Source organism: Sturnira hondurensis, unplaced genomic scaffold, assembly GCF_014824575.4.
Source record: "Sturnira hondurensis isolate 20B ecotype Veracruz unplaced genomic scaffold, ASM1482457v3 Scaffold0021971, whole genome shotgun sequence".
In the NCBI taxonomy this organism is placed as follows: Eukaryota; Metazoa; Chordata; class Mammalia; order Chiroptera; family Phyllostomidae; genus Sturnira; species Sturnira hondurensis.
Window position 1 is genome coordinate 33002 of NW_028094602.1, and position 24051 is coordinate 57052.

At 45.1% G+C, this 24051-nt stretch overlaps 1 protein-coding gene across 1 annotated transcript in view; it reads right to left on the minus strand.

Annotated features, from left to right (window-relative positions):
* Positions 1-140: 140 nt before the first annotated feature.
* Positions 141-24051, minus strand: part of LOC118978558 (cytosolic 10-formyltetrahydrofolate dehydrogenase-like) — a 42708-nt gene continuing 18797 nt past the window's right edge. The window contains exons 2-10 of the mRNA XM_037034047.1: positions 13589-13740; positions 11502-11736; positions 10567-10732; positions 8195-8296; positions 7282-7371; positions 6282-6419; positions 3841-3966; positions 762-884; positions 141-236 (exon numbers count right to left, since the gene is read on the minus strand). Of these exons, the coding sequence (XP_036889942.1) occupies positions 141-236; positions 762-884; positions 3841-3966; positions 6282-6419; positions 7282-7371; positions 8195-8296; positions 10567-10732; positions 11502-11736; positions 13589-13715 (1203 nt within the window). The 5' untranslated portion in view covers positions 13716-13740. The remainder of the gene's footprint in view (positions 237-761; positions 885-3840; positions 3967-6281; positions 6420-7281; positions 7372-8194; positions 8297-10566; positions 10733-11501; positions 11737-13588; positions 13741-24051) is intronic.

Here is a 24051-nt window from a genome sequence, read left to right on the forward strand (position 1 = left end):
GGCCTGCACTCATGGGCCCTTTCTGGATTACTTGCATAATCATGAGCATAACAAATGGTGGTGGTTTCCTGCTGTTAAAGTTTGGGCTGATGGGTGACACCACCTCAGACACCTGGGATGGGACCCTTTCACTCCCGGCCTTACCTTACAACATCCACAGATGCAGCCCCTGACTTGAAAAAATCAGTAGAGTCTTCTACTTCCAGGATGTTGGGGAGAATCCGTTTCCAGACAGTCTGAAAAAGAGGTAGAGTGAGAATACAGCTCCTAGAGAAGCTGAGAGCAGGTGTCAGCTGGGTGAGAGCAGCCCCTGATGTGTGCAGGGTTGGCCTGGTATCTGGCTTGGCTCTTGGTCCACTCCAAGGTACAGTTGCTTTGAGGAGCCTGAAGATCCTGGACTGACTACTCCCTGGGGAAGGAGAAGCTGTCACAACCCAGACCACTCAACTGCTGCTGCTCTCATTCCCACCTCACCTTGTCCCTGTGGACTGGGAGCCCTATGGCAGTCCAGCAGTGGTAGCAGGGTGGACATGATGAGCTGAGGGCATGGCTGAGGACAAGAAAGGCAGGGCCCAGATCTTCCTGAGCTGCACCCCCTCCTTACTCTGTCCTCACCTTGGTGCTATTGTCTAGATTTGGATATCCTCACCATGACAAGGTGTGGGGCTGCTGCAGGGTGGAAGAGAGAGCAAAATGGAGGTAGTTTTGAGGGTAAAACAAGGCACATGGATGGGCTCAGGAGGCCTGAGTCTTATCCTTACTGAGAGGATAGCTGGCTCTCTGCCTTCTGTCTCTGGACCTGTGGAGAGCAGCAGTGCCCACCAACCAGCCTTGTGGGTGAGCATGGAGAATGCAGCATCCACCCAGTCTACCAAGAGGGTTGCCTGGCAGGTCAGGATGGAATGACTGTTTCCTCAATAGGCTCTCAGCCAGACCTCTCAGGGCAGGAGCCAGGAGAGGTCTCATGCTCCATCTGAGCCCCAGGCCATGACTGGTCATTGATGGGGAGTAGGCAGGCCCAGTTAAGACCAGACCCCCATGACCCCTAGCCCATCCTCTTCCTGGCTCCCCTCTTTCCTTCTTGGAAAGGTGTCTTGGATTTACCCTTCCCACCCTCAGTGTGACCAACAGCAGTGACAATGAGTCACTCCCTGTCCCCACACAACTGCTGCCTGCCCTCCACACCTCCACCTAAGCCCTTGCCCCTGGCAACAGTTTTCCCTGAACCCCCAGCTCACATTTGAATCATAGGCATCCTTCAGAGCCAACTTCTGCACCACCTCTTCCCTGAAACCTTTCCTAATGGCTCTGCTGGTAGTGGCTACCTTCCTCAGATTCATGTGCCCCGGGGCCACCAGTCACCCACTGGTGTGTGAGCATACCACTACTTGGTGCCTGCTAGATGCACCAGCCCTTATTGGATGCATGTGGAACCTCTGAAAGGGAGTGCACCTCAAAGCCACAAAGCCTCCTTTAGATCCTGGCTTGATCCTGGATGCAGGCAGCATGTTAGTGCCTCTGCCTCCTCATCTGTGAGGGGCTGATAACACCGTGGGAAGACTGCTTGCATGAGGCAGGTAAAGCTTTTGGAGTATAGAGGAGCAAAGTACACATGGCATTTGTGCCACATGCACAGCTTCAGCTCAGGAGGGTGTGAGGCTGGGCTTGGTTGCCCATGGCCTGCTTCAGTCCACGATGGATGCCTGGTGAACTCTGCTGAATGAGGAACATGGGCTGACCCCCTACTATAGCCACCAGGTCAAACCCTCTCCATCAATACTGTGGAACTGCAACTGTCTCCACACTGGCCTCTCCTCCCTGGCCATCTTCCCTCCACCCAGTTCACCTCCAGACCACACAGCCTGAAAGGGCCCAGCCCAGCTCTGACTGTTAGGCACAATGGCAGCAATGCTAATGACCAAGAGGCCATATGGGTAGCAGTGGAGGTGAGGACACCAGCCTGATCACTCTCCTCATTAGCCATGACTCTGCCTCAATCTAGATTCCTCAACTGGGAAATGAAGGTAATAAAAGCACCAATTTCATAAAGTTGTAGTACTTAAATACTCTACTATTCCTGAAATGTTTGGAACACTACACACATACACACTCTAGAAGTATCTGCTTCTTTTGATAACTGTTAGGCTCATTAACAGTATTTTCTGAGACTCTAATTAGTACTACTGAGTTGTCCTTTTTCATATGTATTCTCTCCTCTACTTTTCACAGCATCCACAGAGGCAGGTTTTATTCTTTCCATTTCACAGATGGACTCAGGTGTAGCAGCTTTTGACTCAGGCCTACCTCTATAAACACACAATCTCATCCCACCCTGACTGCCACTCAACTATAAGCTCCAGAAGGCCATTTTGTCCAGCTGGCCCTGTAATTCCAGGACAGATATAGGGCCAAGGCCAGAACAATTGCTCCAAGAATATTTTTTGAATGAACAGCCTTTTCTTTTCTTTTTTTAAAACAGACATTCAAATATTCAGCTTTCAACTGAGGACATTCCTTATGTCCTTGTGTCCCTCCCTTACTGGATCCTGCCATCTACACTTGTCAACATCCACACTCACCAATGTGGCCTGCTGATTGGTCTGCCTCCTCCCATCACAATCCACCTCGCTGGGCTCCAGTTGCCTTACCTTCCTGTGGCTCCCTAACACAGGGAGGGACCCTCCTCTCTTAGGGCCTCACACTTAATGTTCCTTCTGTCTTGAAGGTCCTCTCCCAGGTATTCTCTGTCCACTTAGGTCTCCCCTCAAGACCTCTCCTCTTCCCACCCAGGGAAGGCTTCCCTCATTACTCCTTCTAAAGTTGTCTGTGACCTCCAGGAGCATTGTTCCTACCTTATTATTTCACTTGTAGCACTTCTCCCTGTCTAAAACTATTCATTTGCTTGACTGTTCATTGGCTCTGTTTCCTATGAGAAAGGACACTTCATGACAGCAGGGACAGTGCTTATTGTCACATACCTAGTGTGTGGCTTAGCACCTGGCATTTGGTAGGAGTTCAATTCATATTTTTTAAAGATTTTATTTATTTATTTTTAGAGAGAAGAGAAGGAAGGGAGAAGAAGGGAGGGAAACATCAATGTGTGGTTGCCTTTCATGCACCCCTACTGGGGACCTGGCCTGCAACCCAGGCATGTGCCATGACTAGGAATAGAACCAGTGACCCTTTGGTTCACAGGCCCATGCTCAATCCACTGAACTACACCAGCCTGGGCCATATTTCTTAAATAAGTAGTTGAATATATAATTTAATGAGTGAAATATCTGAAAAGTCATCCAACATCTATTAAATAAGGCTAAGTATTACCAATATCATGACTCCAAGGGTGAGGGCGATGGGTGGGGAGATCAGAAAGGTCATAAACTATTTTGGGAAGTGACCACCTACTGGTCTCAGGTGGAAGAGACTGATTCTCAGAGAGAGAAGCACTGCCTAGCATCATAAGGAGGGAGCTGGAATAGAGTCTACCTGACTGTAACACCTAGGCTGGTCACATCTCAGAGTACTCCTTCTAGGAAAGCCTTTTTGGAAGGTTTCGGTGCACATATTCATAGGACCTTGGTCTTGGTACCTGACTCCTTCAGCTAGCTTCTGTTTCACTTGTGCACTGTTGACAATGAGTCCCTAGAACAGTCAGGGTCCCAGTGCTAGAGGGAAGAAGGGGCAAGAGGACATAGAAAGCCCAAAACAGGATAGAACACTGTGCCTAGAGCAGAGAGCATACATCCACAGAGAGCGTGCATAGCTTGACTCCAGGGAATGTGATTCACAAAGCCCATGAGCAGTGCACAACCATACAGTAGCCCTGAAGTGGTCTCTTACCCTCACAGCCTCCATGGTGACCAGCTCTGCCTCCGTCAGCTCAAGGGCAGTGTTGTCTTCTCCCCTGAAGAAGTGTGAGGCTGGGATCATCTTACCATCTTCCAGCTGGATGTTCTTCACCAGCAGCTGCACAAGAAAAGATTTTACAGTGCCTGTGATTGCCTTTATGGCAGGGAAGGGAGCAATTCTACAAAGAGCACTGTGCTTCATCTCCAACCATCACAGCAGCAAAGGCATAGGAAGTCTCAGATAAGGGATGAAGAAAATAGTTCAGAGTGGGGAAGCTGTAATTTTAGGGACACAGAGGAAACTGTAGAGTTCATGCTCACTTTTCCCCATCATCCACCCCACTGTGCTCTGATTTTCTTTTTATGTGTAATGACTTTATTATATCTATTAAATTAATGCCCATTCATTAGACAAATAATTCAAGCACTAATTTGAAAGATAACTGAAAAAAGAACTATGCACCAATAGCCTAGCTCCCCAAAACCCCATGGGAACAAGAGGAGTAGATGTACTCATGAATAGAACAGGACATCTCTGTTTGATAAGAGATCTATCTATAAGAATAGCATGATCTATACATGCCCTAACAGCACTGATGCCAGGTTCCCTGCCTGATTCCAGCCTGCTGCTTTTTGAAGATGTTCTGGAGCTTTCTGTGAGCTGAAGCCTTGCCAGGCCCAGCTGGAAATTCTCAAAAGATGGAGATGGTTCAACCAAGAGTCTCCAAGGCTGTATAGATCTCTACAGAGAGAGATCTTCCTTGTTTTGCTATCCTTGTGGGTATCACAGAGGATGGCATCAGTGCCCCTGCCCCACGACAGGGTCCAGATGGGCTGGGGCCCTAATCCTCCAGCTGCTGTAATGGTGGGCTATTAGTGACTTGCTTCTGCACACTATCCTCTGTGTTGACCGATAAGCACAGCTGTGCCCAGAGGCCCAGGGGCTATGCCTCATTGTCCCTCACCCTACTAACCAAGGGCTGAGTAATGTGAAAATATCAGGACATAATCTACAGATACTAATAACACTGCAAATCCTGCCCTGATTTTTTTATGAAAAAATATTTTAAGTATTTTATTTACTTATTTTTAGAGATAGGGGAAGAGAAGGAGAGAGGGAGAGAAACATCAATGTGTAGTTGCCTCTCATGTGCCCCAAACTGGGGACCTGGCCCACAACCCAGGAATGTGCACTGACTGGGAATTAAATCAGTGACTCTTTGGTTCACAGGCCCACACTCAACCCACTGACTACACCAGCTAGGGTGAGCCTGCCCTAATTAAGGCCAGAACCCTCTGTCCTAGCCTGCTCCCTGAGTGGTACAAGATTTTTCAAGAGCAGTCCCACCATAAATCACATACACAGGATCTCCCATCTGAGGAGCTGCTTCTAGGGAACCTGATCCAAGATAAGCCTAGTCTTCCAACTGCATTTATCAATCATGAATACCTAAAACACCCAACTGTAAATCACGGACACTGATGGCAGTCTCAGGCTCTCTGAGGGCAGAGCATGGCAGGGTGAGCACCCACAGTGAGCACACACAAATCCCAAGCAAAGCAGTGCCACATTCCATCTGGCCTGTACACACCAATGAAGCTAAGGGTTCAACATTCCTTAGCTTCAAGGGTTGTTGAAATTCCCTAAAGTTTTCAGTCCCCTGCCTGTCCTCTTTGTTCCTTGCCCCCTGGTATCTTAAGGTCCCAACCTGTCCAACCACTGCAAGCAGTGAGCATTAATAGTAGAGTACTGTGGCCAACTGGTGGACCTCAGAGTCAGAATTTTAGTTTGAATCCCTGCTTTCCCAAAAACTAGGTTGGGTGACTTTAGGTAGGTTTTTAAAAATCTGTGTCATAGTTACCCCCTCTGTAAAATGGGTAGAATATCAATATATATTTCACTGAGTTGTTGAGAGAATTAAGTTTAATACACATCAATTTTTAAAAACTGTGTCCAGCACACAGAAAGTGCTCCATAAATATTAGCTGTTTCTAAGTTGCAGAGTCTACCAATACAAATCAGAGCATATTGTGTACCTGTCATGATTCCAGGGACCTTTAAAGAGAATTAAACTGAGGCATAGAGGTTCAATGACCACACCTAGTGACACTTGCACACTCTGTAGGGCTAATACAAGGTCCTAAGTTCAGGGATCCCTGGAGACGGTTTTCCCCTGATTCTGACACCCTCGCAGGACACTCAGCTCTGGCTGGTACATTTGGTCCAAAAGAACAAGAAACTAGTCTTCCTGAAACAGGGAAGTAGAGAGACTCAGTGGTCAGGGGTGAGTGTGGACACCTAGAGACTGCCATCTTATCTTCTGTTTTCTCCAGAGCAGCTGGAGTCTGATTGTAGGGCCAGAAACCCTGGAGAGCAGTCTGTGTGGCCTTGAGACTATAGTAGGGACATGTGACCCACAAGAACATTGTTACCATTCTGTTATCATTCCCAAAGAGGACCAATCCCCCTTTGGTGACCACCCCTGGACGATGGGCTCCTGGGATGGGGAAAGCTTCTCCCTCTGGCACCAAGCCTGTAGTGTTCAGCGTTGAGTTGAAAAGCGTCACTTTCTGTTTGGAAACAGGAGAGAAAAACCAGAAGGTGGTGAATGAGGAAAGGCCCCCACCATTGGAAGCCTAGGCAGGGCTATGGATATGACGTGGCACAGAGGGCAGTACAATGTGGGCCTAGGACTCTGCCTCCAGGGGCACAAGCAAGGCATGGAGAAGATTTGGAGGCCTCTAGAGCCCTTAAGCCCTCTGTGCCCCTAAGACCCTTTGTGTTGCCCCCCAGCCTCAGATCTCAGATAGATTAGGCAGAAATCTGCTCAAGGCACTACAAAGTGAGGACACCTACCCTAGCGATGCCACCAAGCACTGGTCACTTTGCAGAGGGTCTTATGATGGCAAAGGCAGCAGGGACTGTGTCAGGGACTCCTGGATACAGTCTTAGCAGCTGGTCACTGACGAGGGGTTTGGACAGTCTGGGACTTTGTGAAGGAACTTTCCATGGGCTACAGACAAAGTCCCTACTCATAGTCTTGCCAGACCCTGATGCCTCAGAAAGCCTGTAAGCAACACCTGGCTTGCCTCATGCCCAGCCCCTAGCCTGAGCATGCCCCCCTCCCTCTGGAGCCAGGTAAAAGTCAGAGGTGGGCCTGAGGTCTCCATGAGCCCAGGGGTGAGAGTCAAAATATTTTACAAGCAATGCAGCTCAATCCAGACTTGATGCAGGGCCAGAAGGCCTTGAGCTGTGCTGTCCCTTTACACTTTAGCCACCAGATGATGGTCTCATAGTCCTAAGGGAGGGACTGAATGGCTATAGGAACTTGGATGGGATTGAGCTCAGAGAAGTGGCTATATACCAACCAGTTTTGCAGCCAGTGGGGCACAGCAGTGGACCTAGCTCAATCCCAGCTGCGCATGAACTCACCTGCCCACAAGCCTCTGTCCAGGCGCCTGGCACCTTGTCGTTCCCACGGATCCAATTATGAATGGCCTCTGCTGGCTGGTCCCAGTTGATCTGTGGGGCAGGATATGTCTGCTTGACCAGTCCATCTCTACTCCCTGACCATCTGGGTAACACCTCTGCCCTCCCTTTCAGCCCTGATAACCCCTGACAGTAGATAAAGCCTGGGAAAAAAAGCTAGGAAGTCTGGCTTCTTAGACACTAGTTTGAGTCCATGAACTGGGTGGGTCTCTTCTTGGTACCCATGCTCTGGGTACTCTCTGACCCTCAAGACTTTCATAGGTTGAGTAAACACAAACTGATGGTTTGGGGAAGATAATGTTCCATTGTTAAGATGGACAAGGCCTTACACAGAGTTCCAACACAAACTACAGGCCCATCCTACAGTGCTCTGCCAACTGTTTCTCCTGGCCTACAGGACTCACACAGATCCCCACAAATCACCTCCCAACCCCTGAGCAGATATCCAGCCCATATGCACCCAAGACTCTACTACTTGTGACAGCTTCGATGAACTGAATTACCTCTCCTCCCTCATCTTAGAGACTTTTGGCACTAGAGCTGATTACACACACACACACACACACACACACACACACACACACCAAAGTTCTTTCTGGGAATGGTGCTTGTGCATTTCTCCTGAAGAGAATCAGGAAAAAAAACAGAAAGGACACTGTTCCCTGCCTGTCTGGGTGCCACTTGCCTTCCTCCATCCATAGCTTTGCTTATTCTTCCCCAGCCTGGGAAGCCCTCTCTTCAGGCCTTAAACAATTACAACCTAATTGCCCAGCCAGAACCTCAGCCTCCCCAAGACACCCTCCACACTCCAGCCCAAGCAGACAGGTTTCAGGGTGAGCAGATCCCTGGTACTCACCTTGGCTGTTTCCTTTTTCTGAATGCCCTCGTAGGTGGCTCCTTCCTCAGGCTGAGGGAGTCTGGGGGCTTTGCCCTCAGCAATCAGCCTCACAGCCTGCACCTGTGGAGGCCCAGATCCGTTGGTATCCCGAGCATTAGGATGTTCATCCCCTGGGTTCACAGAGTCTGGACCCTGCCCCACACTAATCATACATGCCTGGCACACAACCACCACCCTAGAAATATCTCCTATATGAAGAGATAGTGCTAGTTCTAACCCAATTCCAATCTGTACAAGGGGCACAAAACCCCACTCTCTCTACTACACAAGGTTTTAGAAGATTATATATAACACACACACACATACACACACACAAATTTCCATGTTTTCTTGAACATTTTTTTATTGTTGTTCAAGTACAGTTTTCTGCCTTCCCCCCCACCCTTCACCACTATCCCAACACTCCCCACCTCCCTCCCCTGTTTCCACACCCCCTTGCTATTGTCCATGTGTCCTTTATAATTGTTCCTGTAAACCCTTCACCCTTTCCCCCTATAATCCTCTCCCTTCTTCCCTCTGGTCACTGTCAGCCTGTTCTCAATTTCTATGGAATTCTATGCAGCAGAAAGAAAGGAGCTCCTACCCTTTACAACAGCATGGATGGAACTGGAGAGTATTAAGCTAAGTGAAATATGCCAGGCAGTGAAAGATAAATACCATATGATCTCACCTTTAACAGGAACCTAATCAACAAAACGAACAAGCAAGCAAAATATAACCAAAGACAGTGAAATTGGAAAAAATTCCATGTTTTTTATCTAAAACCTTTCCTTTCTGGTAAAAAAAATGAAATGTTATGACAGTTTTGGAGGTCTGAGATTAAGTAGGGAGTAGTCTCTCTGTTAAAGGAAAGAGAAAGATTGTGGGAGAAGGAATCAGGGCAGGTGGGGAAGGCTGGCAAGAAAGGTGGGTTTGTGGTGAGGAAGGGATTGAGAGAAGAGCCCCAGAGACAGCAAGACTAAAAGTGATGGGAGTATGAGAAATGCCTGAAAAGTACTGCCCAGTGGAATGTTCTGTGGTGATGAATACATTCTATGCCTGTACTGTCCAACACAGTGGCCATCAGCCATGTGTAGTTCTTAGGGACTTGACTTGTAGCTAGTGAAACTGAGGAAGTCAATTTTTAACTAGAATTCATTTTAATTTAATAGCCTCAGGTGACTATTAGATAGCACAGCCTTAAAGGATATTTTTAATTGTTTCCTGCGAGATATGCAAGATAATGTCTTCCACTGTCATACCAAATCTCCAGCAAGTTTAATTTCTATGAGAAAGAACACAAAAAGGCAATTAACACACCTTAAAAAAAAGGTGGCAGCAGACCAGACTGATTGAGGGCAATGGAACAGCTGACATTTGGGTAGCAGTGAGCACTTTCACCTCATTGTTATGATTAATGCTACTTCAAAATACCAAATGATCTACTCCTGAAGGCCTCCTCTTGTCTGACTCCTGCCTGCTTCTGGAATGGGTGAAAAGCAGAAATATGTCTACCTCTGGCCACCACTAGCTGGCCTCCACCTGCTGGACCACCAGCAGCCTTGCACAACTCCAACCCCTTTGGAGTCAGATCCCATGGGGTCTGACTGCTGTGCCAAGCACAAGTGTCTCTGATTTTCAGTTCTTCTTGTGTCTTCCTCTGGTAACAAAAGCCTCTCCCATGAGGAACACTTGGTGTATAAGATACACCTGGAGGAGCCTTCCTTCCCCAACAGGCCAGGACAGGAAGCATGTGAGGCTTGCCAGAGTAGTCTATTACCCTGGTTAGTGATTGGCTCAGAGTGGTCACATGACTCCCAAGTCAGCCAATCAGAGTCTTCTCTGAATTTTTATTCATAAATTCTAGGACAAGGGCGATTTCTTTTCCACTGGAACCCAGAGGTGTATGCCTTGAGGTACCAGTGACTATCTTTCCTCCCATTTAAGGACATGAAACCTGAGAATGAAGCTAATCAAACAGAAAACAAGAATCAGGAAGAAAAAAAGAGAAATAGAATCCTAGCAACATGGCTTATGCCTCTGGATTCAGCTATGCTTGAAACCATCCCTGCTTTAGCCTTCTCTGTTAAATGAGTCGGAATGTTCCCTTTTGGCTAAAGTCTTTTGGGCTGGGTTCTGTCAGTTGTAAGCAAGAGTTCTGCCTAATACAGTAACTTATATGGCCAATTCTGCCTCTTTAAAACCATGAAATGAGAGCTCTCTCCCTCCAAAGTCTTGGAATTGGGGAGTAGATTACTGGCCAGCTTCAAGGGCAGGCTGGGCCTAGAGAGGGTCTCCAGAATAAATAGGCCAAGTAGGTACATGTGGCAATGACACCTCCAAGCCCTTACCATCCCTTTGATGCCTTCGGGGAAGAGGAAGCGGTTATACAAAGTGCTCACGGTGTCATCCGGGAGGATCTCACACTCTTTCTGGAGCAGAATGTCCCCAGTGTCCAGGCCATCATCTGCCCAGAAGATGGTAAAACCCCCTTTTTTATCTCCATGAATGAGGGTCCTAGGGAAAAGTAGAATGAAACTCTGGGTCTAGCAGGAAAAACAACAGAAGATGCCTTGGGGATGGCCCCTGCCATCCTCCAGCACACATCCTTGTTTCCCTCAAGCCCTGGGAGGATTGATGCCTGCTCTGGCAATTTAACTTAATCTTTCCAACTCGTGCAACAGGCATGGCATGCCGTTTTTACAGACAAGGAAATTGAAGTCCACAGAAGTGAAGACACATGGCTAGAGATCTTGATGTGTGAATTCCAATCAGATCAGTTTAACTGCAAACCCACTCTCTTTTCCCAACTCAAGTGTCTCCCTACCCTGACTACTCATCCCAACTGTCCCACCCATTCAACACATCACCCATTTATTGTCTTCTTAGTACTTCTCATCATCCATTTTTATCTCTTTCCAAGTGGATGCTACTGAGTATGGAAGTGGGCGGATTTTAGAGCAGACCACAAGGCACATCACGTGGGTGATGGTCCTGGTAGCCTCTTGGGTGAGGCCACCAGCAAACTCCTTCACAGCTGTTTCTGGGACCCCCGTCCACTTTTCAGTTTACTGTAGGAATACAGAGTGCTTAGCAATGCCAACCCCCAGTTCTCTTGAGCATTCTTTCTGACGGATAACATTAAACAATCTGGTATATGGATGCCATCTGGTATGGCAGGACAGGACAGGCACCTGCATGATGCCTGATCTGCAGCCACAGAGAAAAGCCCCAGGTTAAGGGAAGATGATGATTCAAGCAGAGGGCGATGTTTTTGCCATCTTACCAATTGATGGCTGAGGCCCCTCGATGCCGGGGGAGCAGACTCGGGTGGTAGATAATGGAGCCATGGCGGGGGGCATTGATGACTTCCATGGGGATGAACTGGCTGCAGAAGGGCAGGACATTGAGCTCAGCACCCAAAGCCTGGTATTTTGCCACCACATCAGGCACAGCCTGTCCTCCCGCCCTCCAGCGGGAGAACTTAAACACTGGCACTCCATCCTTCTCGGCCTCCAGGCCTGTGGGATAGTGAGTGAATAAGTAAATAAAAAATTAATCCCTTTTCACACCCACCCACATATGACCACCTCTGCCTTCCCAGCAAAGCGACGCATGCATCTTCTCCCCAGTCCTGTCCATTTCATCCTTCTTCAATGCCCAGCCAGGATCAAGCCAGCAGCACAGAGGGGACAGCCCTTGCCAAGGGTGAGGTTTCTGTCTGGACTGACTTCTGTTAAGGCGTGACAACTGAGCTCCTCCTTCTCCCAGGCTCCTGCCTGAGCCCCTATAGCTGACCTCTTGCCCTCATGCCACTCTCAACACCTTCACCATGCCCATCACCAAGTTACTGATCTCCACCCTTCTCTTCACTCTGTGGTGGGGTCTGAGACCCTGCAAATTGCAAAAGCACTGCCAATATGGGTATTGGAGGAGGAGAGAATAAGAGAGAAGAAAGGACTCACTCCTTTCTGTGAGCTTTTGTCCTGTGAGCATCACCCCAGCCTTACTTCTTCACCCCAAAGAAGCAGCTGAGTCACTTTGCAGTCTTCCCAATATCTGCAGAACTAGCCTCAGTGCACACAACTCCCTCCTGCTGGTGCCTGCACTCCAAAGTCCAAGTCCTAACCTTCATGCCCCTCCTCCTGCCCTGCTACCAGCACCCATGGCCAGCACACCCTCCACACAGGTCTGAATTACAGCCCACAATTCCAATTTTTAGAAGTTAGAGCTTCTTCCCTTGATTTTTCCCAGCCTTAGAGGTGGCAGTTACCTTCTGCAGTCATTATCCCAGTACTTTCAAGTTCTCTTTTGTATCATCTATCAGACACTTCATTGTTCCTGATTCTGTTAGTACTCCTGATAACTGGCCTCTGACTAGACCTGACCCACCTTCTATCCCCCTCTGCCTCTGTGCCTTGGATCAGTGTGAGCAGACTGTGCTTATAAAAGCCATTCCCACTGTGACCAAAAGAATACTTCTGCAGGACATCTGAGGTAGGGTCAAGTAGCAGCCCCAGCCAGGCTTAGTCTGGGTCCAGGCTCAGGGGCTGGTGTCAGTGGTCACTTAGGGGCTGGATTCAGGCTATGTCATGGGTCCCAGTGGAGTCAGATCTAGCAACAAGGCCTGGTTGACATCAGGGTGGTGCTGGAGTTGAGTCCACGGTCAGCCTGCACTGATATCCTGGGAAACTCAACTCTTCTTCATGAACTATAATCTTGTCCTAGTAAGCTACATAAGGCTCCTTTCCTAAGCCTGGCCCTTACATGCTATATCTGTCAGGCCTGAGAAAGATCCATAAGTGTCCATGGAAAGCCTATGAATCTGAGCTGAGGGCCCCTGCATCTTGCTGTGCTGAGGAGGTCCCCAGCTTAGCCAGGGATTCACAACTTGTGCTCCTTATACATCTAAGGGCATCAGCATCACTGGGGAACGTGTTAGAAATGCAAATTCTCAGACTCCATTCCATCCCTCTGAACAGAAACTCCCAGAATAGAGTTAGCACTCTATATAAGGACCTCCTAGTGGTCAGGATACAGTCACTCCTGCCTGGCATTTCTTTCAGGTCCTGGGCACTAGAAAACCTGGAGTAGTCAGACAATGGGGCCCTGGGAGCAAGGTGGAGATTTTCCATGGCCCTTCTCTAAGATGCAAACCTCACCCCACAATTAGATGAGGAGGAGGTCTCCACTTGTTCCAGAAAAGCCAGGCAGCCAGTTGGCACTAGAGCAGGATCAGGGTGGACCATGTGTGGCTGCCCCTGACCAAGGGACACCCACAGCCCCATCCCAAGATCCTGCACACTCGGCTCCCATCCACCAAAACTTGCCTTTTGAACACCCCATTTCCCTGTTCCTAGACCACCCACTCACCCAGGGGATCCACCTTCCCATTCTTGTCTGGGACAGTGAACACGCCTACGACCTCATGACCTTGCTTCCTCAGCTGGGAGTAAACTTCCTGGCCAAAGAGGCTCTGCCCAATAACTGCAATCTTCATGGCAGCAAGAGAGGTTCAGAAGGACCTGGGGAAGGAATAAGTGCAGCATTAGATAGGGCTTGCTGGCCTCCAGGAGGCAGTTGCACAGAATCTAACTTGCCTGCTCCTCTCCCAACATCTCAGCCCCTTTCGGGGGCTCCCCAGTGGCAGGCCACTGCAGGGAAACTGTAAAAGGACCAGAGAAAATAGTTCAACTAGGGGGAGGGGGACTTTAGATGTTACAGTGGGTGAGATGTACAGAGACAGTAAATTCAGGAACTCCTTGAAACCTTCCAAATTGGCATGGAACACTCTGGGTGTCAGGTTTGCTGAGGTATATTTGATCATATTTCTGTAGCTAACCAGTCTGTGACCTTGGTCAAGTCACATCAAGCCCCAGTTTCCTTATTTGTTAATGAGAAAGATGCCACATGCCTCAAATGATTTTCAGCCTATAAATATGGCTTAGAAGCACCAAGAGGGCCCAGGCCCTCAGTCTCACAGAAAAGTTTGTCTACCTCAGCCTCACAGAAAAGTGTGCTCCATGGACAGACCCTAAGGACTGAAGATAGGGGTGGGATGTGGGAGGGGTGACACTGGGCTGGCCAAAAAGAAGACAATATGGAATGACGCATAGCTAGGTCATGCAGATGTCTCCAACATTTGCTTATTCATTCACCATGCTCATATCTAGAAAACCCAATTTACCTGATACATTCTTTAAATCATGTATTTACAAAAATGTACATACTTTAGGGAAAAAATGTAATTTTAAAAATATTTTATTTATTTATTTTTTAGACAGATAGGAAGGGAGAAAGAGAGAGAGAGAGAAACATCAATGTGTGGTTGTCTCCCTCTCGACCCCCCACCAGGGACCTGGCCTGCAACCCAGGCATGTGCCCTGACTGGGAATTGAACTGGTGACCCTTTGAGCAGGCAAGCACTCAATCCACTGAGCCAAACCAGCCAGGGTAGGAAAAATTTTATTAAAGTTACATACCTTATACATGAAGAAAAGCACACAAAATATAAGTATGTAGCTCAATAAATCTTCACAAACTGAACACACCTTTATAATCAGCAATCAAAAAAAGCAGTATTTCATAAGCATCCCCTTGAACCTCTTCCAGTCACCATACCCCATAGAATTGAATACTTTTGCCTGTTTTTAAAATATATAAATTTCATTTACATAAATGGAATCATACATTGTAATATTTTGTGGATTTTCCCCCTCAACATTATTTATGTTGTTGTACTATGATATTTCTCATTGCTTCATAGTATTTCATTGTGTGAATGTAAATACATACATTTGTTTATCCACTCTACTATTGATCAGCATTTGTGTAGTTTTCCAGTTTAGGCTATTATCAAAAGAGATGCTCTAAAAATTCTGCCATATGGTTCTTATTGTATATAGGAATACACTTCTATGGGGTAGGTACCTAGGAGTGAAATTCCTAGGCAACAGGTATAAAAATGTTCAGCCTTAGCATATTATACCAGTTTTCAAAGTGGTTGTACCAATTTCCACTGCCATGTGTTCTGCATTGTGGCCTTGTACTTTTTCATTTCAGCTATTTTGCTAATATAAAATACAGATGTTTCATTGGGATTTTAATGACTAATGAACTTGAGCAGCTCTTTACATGTATGTTGGCCATTTGCATATCTTTGTGAGAATGGACTCTGACTCCTTTGTCTATATTTCCACTGGGTGGTCTTTTCCTTACGATTTTCAGGTAGTCTTTTGTTTTTGTTTTGTTTTGTTTTTTACAATAACCTAGGCTATGAGTCCTCAGTCAGATATGTATGTATGAAAAATATCTTCAATTCTGTTGTTTTCTTTTTTTAAAATATGTTTATTGATTTTAGAGAAAAAGGAAAGGGGAGGGAGAGAGAGATACAGACAGACAGACATCAATTGGTTGCCTCCCATATACACCCTGAAGAGAGATTGAACCCCCAACCTTTTGGTGTACAGGACAATGCTCAAATAAACTCAGTTATACAGGTCTGAGTCTGTGGTTTTCTTTTCAACTCTCTTATGGTGAACAGAGAAGTCCCTAAATGAACAGAGAAGTTCCTAAACTCAATAGATAATAGTATACTTTATCTAAATTTTCTTTTATGGCTAGTGGTTTTTATATTCTGTTTAAGAACCTTTGCCCACTCAAAGTTCATGAAAATGGTCTCTTTGTCTCCTAAAATCTTTTTCTTTGCTAATAAAAAGAAGTAAAGGTACAATAGAGTAAAGATAGTCATTTAGACAAATAGTGTTGAAACAACCGAACACTTATATGCAAAAAAATGAATCTAGACCTTATATCCTTCACAAAAAAATAATTCAAATTTAGGCCTTACATTCAAAATTCATCACAGACTTAAATTTAAAAAACAGAACTGGAAAACTAGATCATGGATAAGAAAACCTAGATGACCCTGGGTATGCAGTGAATGTTTTAAATACAACACCAAGGCCCCAGCTGGTGTGGCTCAGTGGATTGAGTGATGGTCTGCAAACCAAAGGATCACAGTTTGATTCCCAGTCAGGGCACATGCCTGGGTTGCGGGCCCAGTAGGGGGTATGTGATGGACAACCACACATTGATGTTTCTCTCTCTCTCTTTCTCTCTCCCTTACCCTTTCTCTAAAGATAAATAAATAAAATCTTTTAAAAAACACAACACCAAGGGCATGATTCATAAAAGAGAAAATTGATAAGCTGGACATCACTGACATCAAAAACTTCTGTTTTGCAAAAAGCATTGTCAATAGAATAAGAACAAAAGCCACAGATAGTAAGGACATATTTGCAAAACACATACCTGGTGAAGAATTTGTGTTCAAAATAAAGAACTCTTAAAAATTAACAATAAGAAAATAAACAACCTGACTAAAAAATGGGCCAAACATTTTAACAGATATATCATCAAAGAAGATATACAGATGGCAAATAAACATATGGAAATATGCTTCACATCATATGTCATCATGGAAATGCAAATTAAAACAAAATTGAAATACCACTACATGCCAATTAGAATAGCCAAACTCTGGAACACTGACAACATCAAATGCTGACAAGGGAGTGAAGCAACAAGAACACTCAATCATTGCTGGTGGGAATGCAAAATGATAGTCACTTTGGAAGACAGTTTGGCAGTTTCTTATACAACTAAACATATCCTTAATGTATAATCCAGCAATTATGCTTCTTACTATTTACCCAAATAAATTGAAAACTTACATGCACACAGATATTTATTATTGCTTTATTTGTAATTATCAAAACTTAGGAGCAACCAAGATGTTCTTTGGTAGGTGAATAGATTGATAAACAGTGGCACATTCAGATGATGGAATATTATTTAGCACTAAAAAGAATTTAGCTATCAAGACATGAAAAGACAGGAAGAAACCTGAGTGAACATTACTAAGTAAAATGGCTACTTACAGTAAGATTCCAACTTTATGATACTCTGGAAAAGGCAAAACTATGGAAATAGTAAAAAGACCAGTGATTACAGGGATTGGAACAGGGGAAAAGTATGAACAGGTGAAGCACAAAATTTTTAGGGCAATGAAAATACTTTGTACGATACTATGGACAGGGATACGTGTCACAATACACTTGTGCAAACCCAGAGAAAGTACAACATCTAGAGTGAACCCTCATGTCAACTAGAGACTCTGGATGATACTATTGTATAGTCCCATTTGTTTATTTTTGCTTTTGTTTCCCTTGTTGTTGGAGTAGAAGCCATAAGAACTTCACTAAGACTTATGTCAAGGAGCTTACTACCTAAGTTTTATTTTAGGTATTTCATGGTTTAGGCCTTACATTCAAATCTTTAATCCATTTAGAGTTAATTTTTGTGTATGGTGTAAGATAGAAGAGTCTAGTTTCTTTCTTTTGCATTTTACTATCCTATTTTCACAACACCACTTACTGAAAATACTTTCCTTTCTTCACTGTATGTTCTTGGATCTTTTGTTATAAATTAATTGTTCACGGAGGAGGGTTAAGATGGCGACAGAGTAGCACCTAGGGAACCTATCTCTCCTGCATCTGGTGGAAAATCCGGGCAGATCTACCGAAGAATAGCATAATCAACCAACAGTTCCCCAACATTTATGAAAATAGGAGATCAGAGAGTGTAACGGAGGAACCAAACAGCCGCAGGTTGGCAAGGAATCCAGAAGGAGATTGAAGACAAAAGCGGCTGTGCGCCCGCGGAAGGCCGCGGGCTGCGCCCGGCCGGGCGCTCCCAGGGCAGACGAACTCTGGTGGAGCGTGAGTACCAACGAGAATTGGCGCGCAGAGGGGGCTGGCACCATCAGGGGGAAACGGGAGCCCCGTCTGAATCCAGGGCCGGGGCGCCGGTGACGGGGTGAACGCTGTAGGGCCGGTGTCTGGTGGACCGGCAGCGCACTCCTCCGGAGAGAACTGACTCTCCCCTCCCCATCTTGGCAGGCGGATTAGTGCCGGGCAGAGACCCGTGGACTTGGGTTAACGTAGAGGGTGGCAACTGCGGACACCGGGGTCGCCAGCCCGCCAGCCCGGGGGATTTAAGAAGGACACTGTCATTCCTGGTCTTTTGGGATTGGGCTGGGCTGAGAGACAGGCTTTGTGGAGAAGTCTCTCTTGGGAAAGCCTGGGTCCCACAGAGAAGGACGGTACCGATACTGCGGGCCACAGGCAGCTTCTCGGGGCTGTGCGCGACCACAGACCAATCAACAGCCTGCTAGCTGGCGCTTGCAAACCTGCCCTCAGAGACGCGGCAACCAGAAAAATCGGTTTGGAGAGTTTGAAATCAACAAAGCACTCCTCTGGAGAGAGCCGACTCTCCCCTCCCCGTCTAGGCAGGCGGATTAGTGCCAGGCAGAGACCCGTGGGCTTGGGTTGGCATAAAGGGTGGCAGCTGCGGTCACTGTGGTCGCCAGCCCGCCGGCCCGCAGGCCCGCCAGCCTGAGGGATTTAAGAGGGACACTGTCATTCCTGGTCTTTTGGGATTGGGCTGGGCTGAGAGACAGGCTTTGTGGAGAAGTCTCTCTTGGGAAAGCCTGGGTCCCACAGAGAAGGACGGTACCGATACTGCGGGCCACAGGCAGCTTCTCGGGGCTGTGCGCGACCACAGACCAATCAACAGCCTGCTAGCTGGCGCTTGCAAACCTGCCCTCAGAGACGCGGCAACCAGAAAAATCGGTTTGGAGAGTTTGAAATCAACAAAGCACTCCTCTGGAGAGAGCCGACTCTCCCCTCCCCGTCTAGGCAGGCGGATTAGTGCCAGGCAGAGACCCGTGGGCTTGGGTTGGCATAAAGGGTGGCAGCTGCGGTCACTGTGGTCGCCAGCCCGCCGGCCTGCAGGCCCGCCAGCCTGAGGGATTTAAGAGGGACACTGTCATTCCTGGTCTTTTGGGATTGGGCTGGGCTGAGAGACAGGCTTTGTGGAGAAGTCTCTCTTGGGAAAGCCTGGGTCCCGCAGAGAAGGACAGTACCGATACTGCGGGCCACAGGCAGCTTCTTCGGGCTGTGTGCGACCACAGACCAATCAGCAGCCTGCTAGCACGCGCCTGCAAACCTGCCCTCAGAGACGCAGCAACCAGAAAAACCGGATTGGACAGTTTGAAATCAACAAAGGAAGGGTGCTTCCTTTTTTTTTTCTCTCTCTTCTTTTTGCCTCCTTCTCTAGTGTGTGTGTGTGTGTGTGTGTGTGTGTGTGTGTTTTCCATTCCCCCTTTTTTTTCTTTCTTTTTTTTTAAATTTTTTTTATTTTTATTTTTAATTTTTTAATTTTTTATTTTTATTTTTTCTCTTGCAACCTCTTTTCTAATTAATCTTATATATTGTAAACCGTATTGTTGATCTATCTTTCAATACTCTGTCCTTCATTTCTTCTCGTTTTTGTCCGGTTTTAGTCCTTCTGTTTCTCCCAAATTTTCCGCTTATTCCCCTTTTCTCCTGACTTTTGTGTGTCAGTGTGTCAGATTGTTTGTTTGTGCGTTGCGTAGTTGTCTTTTGAGGTGTATTATTATTATTTTTGTATTATTCTTACTCCTTTTTTCATTTCAAGAATATCTTTGTATCCCACCTCTTTCTGTACAGGTTTTTTAATCCTCGCTGGGTATACTGTACTACCTGTCAGGTTCCCACGGCTCCTTCCTCCACAGTGTTTTGCTGATTTTCTATACTTCACGTGCTTTCCTTTGCTATACTACCCAAGCTCTATAACCCCCATTTAGACAGATCACATAAAATTTATCACTTGAGTGTTCCGCTAATATTAGGGTAAATAAGGGCTGTTCTGTACAACAGTAATACTTCATAACACATCTCTCGGACCTTAGACCACCTTACAGGTGCCTCACTTCTATTACTCTATTTACTGACGCGCTACACCCAGTTACTAACCTGTACTGTCACCTTACCTCAAATCTGACCACCCGCAACCACACTGCTTTCTAGATACAACTCACAAGCCCCCCCTTCTTAACAAGACACTTAACTTATGCCCGCCCTTTCCTAAAAGTGGTAAGCTGGGTTGAAGAGCACGGTTAACTCTATACATAGCCAAGAGATTGTCTATTTCTTCTCTGCCCACTGTGTCTGTAAATAACATAAAATAACCCTCTGCTATCATAAACCATTTTGCCTCCCCCACAACTGATCACACACGCACAATAAAGAAAGGAGTTGGTGGAAGCAGAGAACAACAAGATACCTGCATAAGACTGCACCGGTGACTTTCACAGGTATCCTACCACAGAAGTTTACACCATAAACCCAGTGAACCAGAACAGATCAATTTAAGAAGTGGAGGACAACAAGAAGAGTATCACAAACAATGGGAAGACAAAGAAATAATCCCCAAACGAAAGAAAAGGAGGAAACCTCAGAAAGAATATTAGATGAAATAGAGGCAAGTCAACTATCAGATGTGGAATTCAAAGCACTGGTTATCAGGAAATTCAAAGAGCTAACAACGAGCTACCAGAAACTACAGGGGAGCTACAATGAACTCTCTGCAAACTATACCAACATGAAAAAGGAAATGGAAACCATCAATAAAGGCCAAGAGGAAATGAAGAATACAATTTCTGAATTGAAGAACACAGTAGAAGGTATGAAGAATAGAATCGATATGGCGGAAGATCGCATAAGTGAGATTGAAGACAGGTTAGAAAAAATCTCCCAGACGGAACAAGTAAGGGAAAAGAGAATCAGAAAAAATGAAGAGAATTTAAGAGAAATGCAAGACAACATGAAACGTAATAATATCCGAATAATAGGAATTCCAGAAGGAGAGGAAGAGGAACAAGGGATAGAAAACCTACTTGAAAGAGTAATAACGGAAAATTTTCCTAAGTTGAGGAGAGATAAAGTCGCACGGATCCAGGAATCACAGAGAGTCCCCAGCAGGTGGAACCCAAAGAGGCCTACTGCAAGACACATCATCATTAAAATGGCAAACCTCCAAGATAAAGAGAAAATCCTAAAGGCAGCAAGGGAGAAAAAGGAAGTGACATACAAGGGGGTCCCAATAAGGCTGGCTACTGACTTCTCAATGGAAACATTCCAAGCAAGAAGAGAATGGCAAGAAATATTCCAAGCAATGAGAAACAGAGGCCTACAACCAAGGCTACTGTACCCAGCAAGGCTCTCAATCAAGATAGACGGCCAAATAAAGAGCTTCCAAGACAAAAGAAGTCTAAAAGAATACGCTTCCACCAAACCAGCTCTACAAGAATTACTAAAAGGGCTGCTTTAAGGAAAGGAAGGAAGAGAGAGAGACAGAGAGGAACACAGGTACATAAATGGCAATGAATAAGTACATTTCAATAATAACCTTAAATGTAAATGGATTAAATGCACCAATTAAAAGACACAGAATAGCTGAATGGATAAGAAAGCATGACCCACACATATGCTGCCTACAAGAGACCCACCTCAGGTCAAAAGACCATCACAGACTAAAGGTGAAAGGATGGAAACAAATTTTCCAAGCAAATGGACAAGAAAAAAAAGCCGGGGTAGCAATTCTCATATCAGACAAAATAGACTTCAAAAACAGGGCCATAAAGAGAGACCCAGAAGGTCACTTCATATTGCTCAAGGGAAGAATCCACCAAGAAGACATTAACATCGTAAATATATATGCACCCAACATAGGAGCACCCAAATATATAAAGAAAATCCTAGAGGACCTCAAAAATGATATTGACAGCAACACAATTATAGTAGGGGATTTTAACACCCCACTGTCAAAAATGGACAGATCTTCCAAACAAAATATCAACAAAGATATTGCAGCATTAAATGACACTCTAGATGAAATGGACCTCATTGATATATATAGAGCCCTTCACCCTAAAGAAGCTAAATACACATTCTTTTCAAATGCACATGGAACATTTTCAAAGATAGACCACATGATAGGACACAAAACGAGACTCAACAAATTTAGGAAAATAGAAATCATACCAAGCATTTTCTCTGATCACAAGGGACTGAAATTGGAAACTAACCCCACAGGAAGAAACCAAAAACACACAAAATCATGGAGATTGAATGGTATGCTATTAAACAACGAATGGGTCAAGATAGAAATCAGGGAAGAAATAAAAAAGTTTCTGGAAACAAATGAAAATGAACTCACCACAACCCAAAACTTATGGGACACGGCCAAGGCAGTCCTGAGAGGGAAGTTCATAGCAATACAGGCTTACCTAAAGAAAATAGAAACATTTCAAACAAACAACCTAACCCGACGCCTCCAAGAACTTGAGGAACAACAACAGAGACAGCCCAGAGCAAGTACAAGGAAGGAAATAACCAAGATCAGAGCAGAATTAAATGACATAGAGACTAAAAGCACAATTCTAAAGATCAATGAATCCAGGAGTTGGTTTTTTGAAAAGATAAACAAAATAGATAAACCTTTAAGTAGGCTCATCAAGAAAAAAAGAGAGAGGACCCAAATAAACACAATCAGAAATGAAAGCGGAGAGATTACAACTGATACCACAGAAATAGAAGAGATTGTAAGGAATTACTATGCAGAGCTGTATGCGAAGAAATTTGAAAACCTAGATGAAATGGACAAATTTCTAGAAAAATATAATCTTCCAAAACTCAATGAAAAAGAAGCAGAAAACCTGAACAGGTCAATAACAGCAGCGGAAATTGAAGAAGTAATCAAAAAACTCCCATCACACAAAAGCCCTGGACCAGATGGTTTCACAGCAGAATTCTACAAAGCTTTTAAGGAAGAACTAACCCCGATTCTTCACAGACTATTTCAAAAAATCCAAAAGGAGGGAAAACTCCCCAACTCTTTTTATGAAGCCAGCATCATCCTAATTCCAAAACCAGACAGAGACACAACAAAGAAAGAAAACTTCAGGCCAATATCGCTGATGAACATAGATGCTAAAATCCTCAATAAAATATTGGCAAATCGCATCCAACAATACATCAAAAAGATCATACACCATGACCAAGTGGGATTCATCCCAGGGATGCAAGGATGGTTCAATATTCGTAAATCAGTAAATGTAATACACCACATAAACAAAAGCAAACACAAAAACCACATGATCATATCAATAGATGCGGAAAAAGCTTTTGATAAGGTACAACACCCATTTATGATAAAGGTACTCAGCAAAGTGGGAATAGAGGGAGCATTCCTCAATATAATAAAGGCCATATATGAAAAACCTACAGCCAACATCATACTCAATGGACAAAAACTAAAAGCTTTTCCACTAAGATCGGGAACAAGACAAGGTTGTCCACTTTCACCACTTCTATTCAATATAGTATTGGAAGTTCTAGCCACAGCAATCAGACAAGAAAAGGAAATAAAAGGCATCCAAATTGGAAAGGAGGAAACAAAACTGTCATTGTTTGCAGATGACATGATAGTGTACATGGAAAATCCTATAGACTCTACCAAAAAACTGCTCGAACTAATAAATGAATTTGGCAAAACAGCGGGTTACAAAGTCAATATCCAGAAATCAAAGGCATTTTTGTATACTAACAATGAAACAGCAGAAGCAGAAATCAAGAAAAAAATCCCATTCGATATAGCAAAAAGAAAAATAAAATATCTGGGAATAAACCTAACCAAGGAGGTTAAAGACTTGTATGCAGAAAATTACACAACACTGAAGACAGAAATCAAGGAAGACACAAACAAATGGAAACATATACCGTGTTCATGGATTGGAAGAATTAACATCATCAAAATGTCCATACTACCCAAAGCAATTTACAGATTTAATGCAATACCTATTAAAGTGCCGATGGCATATTTCACAGACATAGAACAAACACTTCAAA